This window comes from Gracilinanus agilis, chromosome 4 (genome assembly GCF_016433145.1).
Source record: "Gracilinanus agilis isolate LMUSP501 chromosome 4, AgileGrace, whole genome shotgun sequence".
NCBI lineage: Eukaryota > Metazoa > Chordata > Mammalia > Didelphimorphia > Didelphidae > Gracilinanus > Gracilinanus agilis.
Window position 1 is genome coordinate 73,837,762 of NC_058133.1, and position 12,076 is coordinate 73,849,837.

The 12,076-nt window shown below is 32.2% G+C and overlaps 1 protein-coding gene across 1 annotated transcript in view; it reads left to right on the forward strand.

Annotated features, from left to right (window-relative positions):
• The first annotated feature begins 3,623 nt into the window (after positions 1 to 3,623).
• RALGPS2 (Ral GEF with PH domain and SH3 binding motif 2) overlaps positions 3,624 to 12,076 on the forward strand; it is a 160,919-nt gene continuing 152,466 nt past the window's right edge. The window contains exon 1 of the mRNA XM_044674893.1: positions 3,624 to 3,680. Within this exon, the coding sequence (XP_044530828.1) occupies positions 3,624 to 3,680 (57 nt within the window). The remainder of the gene's footprint in view (positions 3,681 to 12,076) is intronic.

A 12,076-nucleotide genomic window follows, 5' to 3' on the forward strand; every position in this document is an offset into this window, starting at 1 on the left:
TTTTGAAAGGAAAAGAAAAAAATATTCCTTTTTATCCCTATTCAGTTTTCTCCAGATATCTATCAACTCTTAATTTTTCTAAAATTTCATTAAGTTCTATTATTTCTTATTTATTTTTTGGTTCAATTTATCTAAATTGGATAGGGGAAGGTTGATGTTCTCCACTAGTATAGTTTTATACTTCCTCCTTAAGCTCCATTAATTTCCCCTTTAAAAATCAGGATGCTATACCATTTGGTGCATATATGTTGAATACTGATATTTCTTCATTGTCTATACTGCCTTTTTCTGATTGCTACTCCTATTCCTGTCTTCTTTTTCACAATTGATGCCTAATAAATTCTGCTTCAGGCTCTTACCTTTAGTCTATATGTCTACTTGCTTCAAATGTGTTTCTTGTAAACAACATATGGTAGGATTTTGATTTTTAATCCAGTCTGCTATCTGCTTCAATTTTATGGGTAAGTTCATCTCATTCACATTCATAGTTATGATTAGTGTCTGTGTATTCCCCATTATTTTTATTATTTTTATTCCTGCTCTTTCTCCTTTTACTCTTTCCCTCTATACCAGTCTTTTGCTTTTAATTAGTGCCCCTTTTCCCCTTCCTTATTTTACTCCCGTTCCTACCACCTTCCTTCTTATTCCTCTCCTACTTCTCTTTATCACCTCCTCCTTCAACTCCTCCTTCCCTGATACTACTCCCACCACCACCACCCTCTTCCTTATTACCCTTCTACTTCTCTGTAGGTTAAGATAGAATTCTATACCCCAATGAATCTGGCTGTTTTTCCCTCTCTGAAATGATTCCAATGAGAATAAAGTTTAAGTATTACCTTTCACCGCTCTCATCCTCCCCTCCTTGTAATGGTATTCTACCCACCTCCCTCATGCTTTTTTATGTTTAATTCTTCCTTCGTATTTCTCTTAGTACAGTTTTCTTTTTTCCCCTAATCTTTTTTTACATATTATCCTAAATAGCTTAATACCATACCCTCTGCCTTTATTTTTTATTCTAACTACTTTGATAATGTTAACAATTTTTAAGTTACAGATATCATCTTTCCATATAAGAATATAATCAATTTGAACTTGTTGAAGCCCTTAAATTTTTTCTCTTTTTTATTTACCATTTTGTATTAGAACATCATACATAGTATTGATTTTAAAGTAGAAGGTAATGATTTAAAAAAAAAAAGAAAAAAGAGGGGAGGAAGATCAGTATAACTAAAAATGCATACAGTGAGCCACACTTATTTTTTCTACATATGTAAAAAGGTGGAGAGAAGGATATCTTCCCATATGTCTTCCTTTAAGCTGTGCCTGTTCTTTGTTGTTGTCATTTAGGGCATTTTTGTTTTTAAGTTTGAATTAAATATGACTTGGGATAAGACAAGATTTTCAAAAGGCATTGGTGCTTTCAAATTCTGTATAACAGCTCAACATATTTAGAGTCTATTTTGCAATTAGATTTTATAGCTCCTACTTTTTTGTTACCATTTATTTTTATATCATATATACAACATAATATAATATGTAACACAATATAATATGATTTGTTTGTAAATGTGTAATAAATAATAAATATGCTCATCCAAGAGAAACAAATTCTCACATTAATGTTATGTGCAAAAATCCATCTCATTTTTATTTTCCTCCTTTCCTTTCCCAAGAAGGCAAGTAGTATGATATAGGTTGTACCTATTTTCCTGTTAAGCATAGTGTAAAACAAGACACATTGCTTACCCTGGAGAAAAACTGATGGAAGAAATAAAGTGGAGAGTGGTATGTTTCAATGTGCATTAGGATACCATCTGTTCCTTCTGTAATGGTGGATATCTTTTTTTCATCATCACTTTATTTTTGCATCACTTCATAGAAGTCTTTCTAGATTTTTTTGTGATCAACTTGTTTGTCATTTCTTATGGCACAATAGTATTTTATTATATTCTTATTCCACAACTTGTTTGGTCATCCCCAAATGATAAACACCCCTTCAATTTCTAGTTGTTTGTCATCACAGAAAGAACTGCTATAAAAATTTTAGAACATATAGTTTCTTTTCCTTTTTTCTTGATCATCTTAGGAAGGAAATCTAATAGTAGTATATATTATATACTGTTTTATAACTCTTTGACTATAAATTCCAGATTGCTCTCCAAAATGGTTGGATCAGTTCCCAGTTTTACCAATAATGTATTAGTGTCCTTATTTTTCCATATCCCCTCCAACATTTGTCATTTTGCCCATTTATCATGTTAGCCATTCTGATGATTTCTCAGAATTGTTTTTATTTGTATTTCTCTAATCAATAATTTAGAGAAATTTTTCTTATAGTCATTTGTAACTTTGATATCTTTATCCAAAAAACTGTCCATTTATATTTTTTGACTGCTTATCAGTTAGGGAATGGTTTATATTCTGATATATTTGACAAAGAGAAACTATCTATAAAATGTTATCCCAACTTACTGCTTTCCTTCTAAAATTATCTACATTCATTTTATTTGTAAAAAACTTTTCAATTTAATGTTTTCAAAATTATCCATTTTATGTTTCATAATTCTTTCTCTTGTTTATTCATAAATTCTTCTCCTGTCCACAAATCTGATAGGTAGTATGTTCCCTGTTCTTCTAATTTGTTTGTTATATCTCCCTTTATTCCCAGGTCATGTATCTATTTTAATCTTATCTTGGTAAATGGTGTAAGACATTGGTGTGTGTCTAGTTTCTGCCAGACACTTTCCAGATTTCCTAACAATTTTTACCAAATAGTGAATTCTTATTCCAAAAACTTGGATCTTTTACCTTTGTCAAACACAAGGATTCTATAATCTTTTAGAACTTTTAGTTATATATCTATTCTATTCCACTTTCTTATTTTTAGCCAGGACCACATAGTTTTGATAATGACTGCTTCATAAGCACAAGCTCACACTGCTTTATAATATAGTTTGAAATCTTATACTGCTATACTCTGCCCTTTCTCAAATTTTACGTCTTTTTTGGGGTTTCTTTTTCCTTTGTTGTGACAGACACTGGGAATGTTGTTTTATTCTGTATACATGTCAGTCTGTCTAGATTCATCATAGTCTCAACATTTGCAACTACACAGTAATATTCTATTACATTTATAATATCACAATTTGTTTAATCATTCCATGGTCAGTGGATAAATCCTTTGCTATGACAAAAAATATGTTTGAATATTTAGATATGGTACTTTCTTACTAGTTAGCACCTGATGTAATTAACCTCATTGTTAAATCTTTAGATTAAAGGGTATAGACATTTTAGTTTGCTTTATTTGCACAATTACAAAGTGCTTCCCAAAATGTTTGTACTGATTTCACAGCTCCCTCAGTTATACAATCCTCCAACAATGATTATACCCGTCTTTTGTTATCATTGTCAATTTTTAAAATGTGAATCTTAGGCTTGTTTGGATTTACATTTCTCTATCATTAGTGATTTGGAATATTCTTGTTAATCATCTCAGTGAGGCAAACATTCTAACAATACCCTTTTCCAACATTTATTTATAGGAATAATGTATTTATTGCCTTGGACTTGAAATAATCTGAGCCCTACTACTCAGAAGGCCAAGAACTGATGTGGGAAATATGGACCTAATGAATGGGCAGTCGAGCAACATTAACATTGCAGCTACTGCTTCTGAGGTAAGAATTATAATTAAATATATTTTGGGTTTTTTTTTAACCCTTGCCTTCTGTCTTAGAATTAATACTAAGTATCTGTTCCAAGGGAGAAGAATGGTAAGAGCCAGGCAGTTGGGGTTAAGTGACTTTTATAACGTCACACAGCTAGGAAGTATCTGAGGTCAAATATGAACCCAGGGCCTCTTATTTCACTATCCACTGAGCCATCTAGCTGCTCCAATATGTTCTTAAGGCTTAGTAACACTTCAACAATTATTATGTTATAGACTTAAATCATCTACTTTGCAACTGGATAATCATTAGTATAAGGTGAAATCTCAAAACGAACAGTTGTGTAAATCTTTGTACTTTTTTTGCCTTCAAAAATTACAATCAAAATTTTACGATCTGTAAGGGAAACTGAGGAGGAATGTAAAAAAAAATGGTTTTTGAAGCTCAACCAAGTCCTTCTCTATTTACCTTTCCCCCTCATTATTTTGAATAAAACTATTTCACTTTATTCATGGACAGCCTAGTAAATTCAATTCACAAAGCACTTATTTTTATAATATATGCAACGGACATTTCATAGTGGAAAGAGGAGGGAAATAAAATTTGAAGTGTCTTAAGTTAAATCAGCATCAAATAGACCAGAAGATTATAAAGCCTTTTTTTTTTTAATTTCAACTTAACAAACCTTTATTAAAGATACTCTGTGATATACTAGTGGGCACAAGATGAAAAATGAGTCTTTGTTCTCAAGAAGCTCACAATACACTAGAGCTTATAGGATTTTGTAGATTTAGAACCAGAAGGACCTTAAAGGTCATTTAGGCCAACCCCATAATTTTAGAGATCTGAGGCCTAGTTATATTAAGTGACTTGCTCACTCTCATAGTATGTGTTAGTGATGGGATTTGAAAGTAGATCTACTTGTCTCTAAATCCAGAATTTTTCCTGATAAATCATGCAATGGCATAGACCTAAATAAGTATGATTCAAAAGATAATATGGGCCAAGAGAAGTCCAAATGAAGTTAGAGATCATTTTCATCTAGGGGCTTCAGGAATAATATAGAGAAGCTTAAAAGGGAAGTGTTACATGGTTGGAAGGATGACACTAAAATGAAGAAAGTTAATCTTGGCCTGGAGAGTCATGTGCAGGAATAACTGGAGGCAAGAGAAAGCATGATCAAATCAGGTAGCAGATTGGTTATTCTGTTTTGCTGGACTTATTGCATTCAAGCAAAAATTATTAAGTGCCTACTAAGTGTGATATACTGTGGATACAAAGAAAGGGCAGGAGATAGTTCTCAAGGATCTCTAAGTTTTTTTTCTATGTTTGAATTTTCATATATTACCTTTGTTTAAAGTGGAATATTCCTGTAAGTTGATAAGGTATCAGGATAGTATAAACATGAAGTATTAAAAAAAGATTTAATTCACACCTGGGAGAAACTAACATTCAGAAAAGTAGTTGGTTTTTAGCATCTTTGAGAAATTGGATTTCTTTGTTATGAATTATATTGGATATTGACTATTTAATTTGATAGCACTGAAGGAGAGTCTGATGATTGATGCATATAGCTCCCTCATGAGTAAGAGCAACCATTTTAATTTTTTATGAGATCAAGATAAGTATCTTAAGATTAGTATGTCTGTGTAATAAGCAGCTTTTGTTTATTTTGTGGCTACTACACTTGCCACAATGTGTATGCTGAGTAAAGAAATTTATATTAAATGACTTTTTTCAGGAAATTTTCTTTAAGCTTTAATTCTTTTGTCTTTTATCCAAATTTTCTGGGCACATTAGTGTGTTATGGCATACTCTTTGAGAACCATTCATCTAACCACAGCCTGATATTTTGCTGAAATTGCTTTATTCATTCTATATGTGTGTGTGTATAATGAATAATGAATGTATATATTCTTTGAATATATAATGAATAATGAAAATAATATAAATATAGCCATTTTAATGCTTAGTGTTTTGTGAGTAGAATGTCACTGTATTCTTTGAGTACCTATCATATGAGCATTTGTATATTGGTAATTTTTATCAATTAAAGTTTTTTTTGAAAAACTTAGAAGTTTAAAAACCAAACTCTTTGCCCAATTAGCTTGGCAACTTTAGTAATGTGAAACTCTCAAGAATCAAGAAATCATATAATTGATATTATATTGGTATCCAAAATAGTTTTCCAGATCTTTGCTCTTTGGGGAAATACACTAGCCATTATTATGTACTAAAGCTTATATGCTATTTTTTATGAATAAGAGTGTCTTATTCAGAGCAAACTTAAAATTGCTTTGAGTATAATTCTTATCTTTAGTTAATGGCTTATTTCCCCCCAAAATTAGGGCTCTACATTTTAAAATGCAAGATAGATTGTTGCAAAGACAGGAAAAGAGTAACTAGTAATAGCTGATTACCTTTATTTTTAGGGACAAGGCAGAAAATATTAAAGGTAAACCTAACTTAAGAAGCCCAGTAACCTGAGACCATTTAGTAATGTAGGACATCAATGACAAAAGTCATTTAATACATCACTTACTGAAAACATGGATTAAGTTTATATATGACTAAGAAATGCTTATCTAGCCTGTATTAAATGTCTTCTTGAAATAGGGAATGCAGTATCTGTCTGAGCAGCATGAGCCACCATTGGAGAGCTCTACTTAGAATTTAAAAAATCTTTTCTTTCCATCTTAGAATTCATATGAAGTATTGGTTCCAAGAGAGAAGAGTGTAAGGACTACGCAATTGGGGTTAGAATTGCCCAGGGTTATATAGCTAGGAAATGTCTGAGGCCAGGTTTGAACCCAGGGCCTGCCATCTATAGACCTGGCTTTCAATCCACTGAGCCACCCAGCTGTCCCTCTAATTAGGATTTAAAATTTCTCTTTATAAAATCTTGAAATCTTGTGATTTCTACTAAACATTCGTATTACATGGGGTAGGGAGGTTGAGATAGGAGCAACTGTTAAGTAAGGGAATGCCAGCCTAGGTTTTATGCAGCAAGAATTTGGTGTCCTGCTGATTGGATGGCTCCTCTCAGAATCTCCATTTTAAGGTGTATGCCCACACCACCATGCCTTCATGTCTCTCTCAGCTGCACTACAGACTTTTAATAACTTCTTTCTTCCTACAACTACTTTTCAGTTTCCTTTGATGTGTTGTCTTCCTCTATTAAAATGTAAACTCTTTAAAGGTAGGAATTATCTTTCTTTTTTCTTTTTTTGTTATTCTCAGGGCATAGCATAATGCCTGACACATCATAAGCACTTAATAAATATTTGTTGGCTGGCCTGGCAGAACTTTGAAACACTGGTCATTTGAGTTCTGGAAATACTAGAGATTGGTTTATTACCCTGGGCAGTGGGATCAAATTGCTCAGGTGAATCTAAAAAATAATTGTAGTGATGCAGGTTTTTCCTCCTTGAAACCATTACAGATAAATCAATTTGACTTTTATGCTCCTTTTTGACTTGTTACCACAAGAAGGAAAGTTATGTTGGATCAAATTAAAGCTACTAATAACTCAATTCCTGGAAATGTTTTAGTTGAAGGTGCCTATCCCCTAAAATATGCACATCACAAATGCACATGAAATAGACTGAAAATGTGAGTAACCACCCTCACATGAAGTCTTTTCGGATTCCCCCACAACTGCTAGTATCTTCCTTCCCAAATCACCGTATATTTAGTTACTTCATTTATTTGAACTTTATATTAATAACTTCATATTCTTTTTATATTCTCCATATAATTATGTATATATGTTTTCTCCATTAGAATGTAATCTCTTGTAAGTAGGGTTTATTTTCATTTGTGGTTTTTGTGGGGTTTTCAGAAATTAATATATTTATTTTTGCATGTATTCATAATCTATCCCTCCAAATGTGCATTTCCCAATTTAAAAACATCAAAAAAGAAAATGAAAAAACTACATCTCTATGTTGATCATGTCTTAAATATGTCTTTCTTAATAGTCATCACTTGAGTGATATGTTTCATTTTCAGTCTTCTATTTTTGTGGTTTACTGCTTCATTAAGACAATTCTAAAATCTTTCATAGTTATTTTTCTCATTGTATAAATTATTCTTAGTTTAGTTCACTTTGTTCTTTGTCAGTTCATAAAGGTATCTTCAGTTTCCTCTGAAACTGTCCATTTAGTTATTTCTTGTGGCACAATAGTATTTCATTAGCTTTATGTCATAATTTGTTTAATCATTGACAGCCCTTTACTTAAAATACTTAGCTTCTTTAAAAAAGAGCTGCTATAATTTTTTTTTTCACATATAGGTTCTTTCCCCCTTTCTTTGAATTTTTTTGTGTATATATCCAGTGGTGCCATATAGCTGGGTCAAAGTTTTTATACAGTTCAGTAACTTTGGTGGCATACTTCAGAATTGTTTTCCAGAATGGCTGGATTCAGAGCTCAGTTAACAGTGTATTAATATACCAGTTTTCCACAGGCCCTTCAACACTTTTGTCATCATTGCCAGTCTGATGGCTTTGATATGAGACCAAAGTTGCTTTCATTTGCATTTCTCTAATTATTAGTGATTTAAATCATCTTTTTCTTGTCAGAAACTTAAAACTTCCTTTCAAAACTGCCAGTTCATAGCTGCTGACCATTTCTTCATTAGGGAATGGCTTTTAATCTTATAAATTAGTTGCTTATTTGTCTTGGACATGAGGCTTTTATCATTAAAACTTGTGGCAAAGATTATTTTCATATTTATCTATTTCTCTTGTAATTATATTACATTTAGTTGCAAAAACTTAACTTTTAAAAATAAGCAAAATATCTATTTGTGATCTATGTGCTCAATAGCTTGTTTTGTCATGAGCTTTTTTGCTATATAGAGATCTAAAAGGAAATTTCTTGCTTATCATGTAACCTTTTGTATTATATCTAGGCCATGTTATATTTGGAGCATATCTTGATATATGTTATGAGGTATTAGTCTAAATCTAATGTCTCCCAATCATTATACAGTTTCCTTAATAGTTTTTGTCAAATAGTGAATTATTTCCTCTTTAACAAGAATCTTTTGATTTATAGAATAATAAATAATTTTGTTTGCTTCTTCTGGATGTTTTGCACTGCCCACTGCTTGACCTCTCATTTTTTAACCAGTAGCAAATAATTTTAATGATTACTGCTTTGCAGTACAATTTGAGGCAGATCTGGTATCACTAGAGTCCCCCTTTCTTTTGTTATTATCCTTTATATTGTTCTTTATGAATTTTTTTCTAGCTCCATAAAATACTCATTTAGTAGTTGGTTAAAACACTGAATCAGTAAATTAATTTCATTAGTATTTTTATAATATTGGTTCTACCTATCTTTGAGTAATATTCTTAGTTACTTAGGTCTGCCTTTATTTTTGTGAACTGTGTTTTTATCATTGAATTTCTAGAGTTCCTGGGTGCATGTTAACAGATATACTTTCAGATATTTTATACCTTCTGTTTTTTTTTAATGAAATTTCTTTTTCTTGTTCTTCCTGCTAGGTTTTGTTGGTAATATACAGAAATGGTGATTTTTGTGAATTATTTTTATATCTTACAACTTGGTTGAATTTATTATTTATAATATTAGCATGATTTATATTTGTGGTCTTCCTTGGGTTGAATGAATTTTGCATTCCTAGTATAAATGATTTTGTTCATGGTATACAAGCATTTGTTAATATGTTGTTGTAGCTTTCTTGATATTTTATTTAAATTTTCTTTTGTTATAGTTCAGTGGTGATATGGTCTGTAGTTTTTTCCTGTGTTTTGTCCTTCTCTGGTTTAGGTATTTAGACTATATTTGAAGCTTAGAGGATTGAAAGAGTATAGTCTTTTTTTTTTTAATTACTGCAACAGTTTTATATAATGCTGCATTTAATTGTTCTTTGAGTGTTTGATGGAACTCACTTGCAAATCATCCTGGAATTTTTTTCTTCAAGGCTAATTTATGGCTTGTTCAATTTCTTTTTCTGATGTTGGGTTATTTAAATACTAGTCTATTTGTTCTTAAGTTACCCATTTTGTTAGTACCTAATAGGGCAACGTAGTTTCTATTGATTTTCTTTATTTTCTTCCTAGTTGTTAGTACTTCTTTTTCATTTTTGAAGTGAATAATTTGTTTTTCCTCTCTTTTAAAAATGTCAGTTTCATTATTATTTTCTTTAAAAAATAGTGGTTCTGACAATATAAAATGCTTAGGAATCTATCTACCAAAACAAACATAGGAATTATACGAACATAACTACAAAACACTTTCCAAACAATTAAAACTAGATCTAAACAATTGGAAAAACATTGATTGCTCATGGGTAGGACGAGCTAACATAATAAAAATGACCATTCTACCCAAATTAATTTACTTAGTTAGTGCCATATCTATCAAACTACTAAAAAACTTTTTTTTTTACTGAATTAGAAAAAACCATAACAAAGTTCATTTGGAAGAACAAAAGATCAAGAATATCAAGGGAAATAATGGGAAAAAAAAACATAAAGGAAGGTGGCTTAGCAATACCAGATATTAAACTATATTATAAAGCAGCACTCATCAAAATAATATGGTACTGGCTAAGAGACAGAAAGGAGGATCAGTAGAATAGACTTGGGGTAAGTGATGTCAGCAAGACAGTGTATGATAAATCCAAAGAGCCCAACTTTTGGGACAAAAATCCACTATTTGACAAAAACTGCTGGGAAAATTGGAAAACAATATGGGAGAGATTAGGTTTAGGCCAACATCTCACACCCTACACCAAGATAAATTCAAAATGGGTGAATGACTTCAATATAAAGAAGGAAACTCTAAGTAAATTAGATGAACACAAAATCATATATTTGTTAGATCTCTGGTAAAGGAATGATTTTAAAACCAAGCAATTAGATTAAATCTACAGTGCCCATCTTTAGATTTAATCACCAAAGATGAGAACACCTCCAATTTTGGGAGGTCCATAACCCTTGTGTGCTAGAGTGGGTGAAGAATCAGAATCAACTGACAGCCCCCTAGGCAGTCCTAAGAGAAGCGTCTATTGTGATTGGACACACAAACTAGGAGGGAGGCACAGGAAAGTGACACATAAGTAACTCTTTAAAAAGAAAGAGTTGAGTGAGTCAGAGAGATTTATTTCTCCATACCTCCTCCAGAGTCTTTGTCCCACTGACTCTGCTCCTCCCGCTACTCCACTGGACCCTGTCCCTGCTGGTGACTCAAACCCTCAAATAGGGAACCTACAGGCAGAAACAGAAAATGATGCAGCCCAAAGCTTATTCCCCTTAAGGGAAGTACCTACCTTCAATAAAAATGGGGAGTTGGTGCCTATAAGACACCATACCCCCTTAACCTCAAGATTTAGCTAGATTCAAAGAAAATATGCCTACTTTTGAGAATGAATCAATCTTAATTATGAAAAAATTAGAGAATATATTCCAAACTTATAACCCCCAATTGGATGGATATTGAAAATCTATTGGAAGCATTTCTAACAAGAAGTGAGAAAGATAGAATTATCTCTTTTGTCAATAAGAAGAAAGGTAGGGGAGCAATTAATTGGCTGGTCCAGAATCGTAAATGGAATTACAATTCAGACCCAGATTATAAAAAACTCTCCCAAGGTAGAGAAGCATTATTGTCAGCCATGAAAGCCTGCTCTGATACGTCTAAAAGCTGGTCAAAATTCAGAGAGACCAAACAATATACCAATGAAACTCCATCCCTGTTTATGGATACTTATTGAGGTGGGCAACATATATATGGACTTTAATTTGACCAGAGAACAAGAATTCATTGAGAATTGTAAAGTAGTCAAAGACTGCTTTAGAACTGACAGCCCAAACTGGGACTCTATGAATCTGGAGGAATTGAGGAGGGTAGCATCTTATGTGTTTAAGGGCCATGCACAAAGAAATGAGGAAGACAGTGACTCAGTGGAAGCTTTAAGAATAAAAAATAAAATGATAAGAAAAAAACTGGAAAATAAGGGAGAGACTATAGCCTCTCTCAAAGAATCTAACTATTGATCTCTTACCTGCCAATTCTGTGAGAAGAAAGGCCACACCATGAAGGACTGTAGAAATTTGTTAAGAGTAATCAGAAATAACACCCAGTCAAACAATAACTATAGAAATAATGATAGGAATAATAATCATAACAATGATTCCAGGAATCGCAACTTTAAGAGTGATAAATATGCTAGGAATAAAAATCAGGAAGATGATAACTCATACCAAATAACCCCACAACAATATCTCTTAAATGGAGCTCGTCCACAAAATACTCAGTGTACTACTGCCCCTCTACGTGGGGCAGAAGGTGGGGATCCTTAGACTCTATTGTTTTCAGTTTTGTCTCCCCTTAAATAGCAAAGAAGAAAAAACAGATTTTGAATACAGTGCC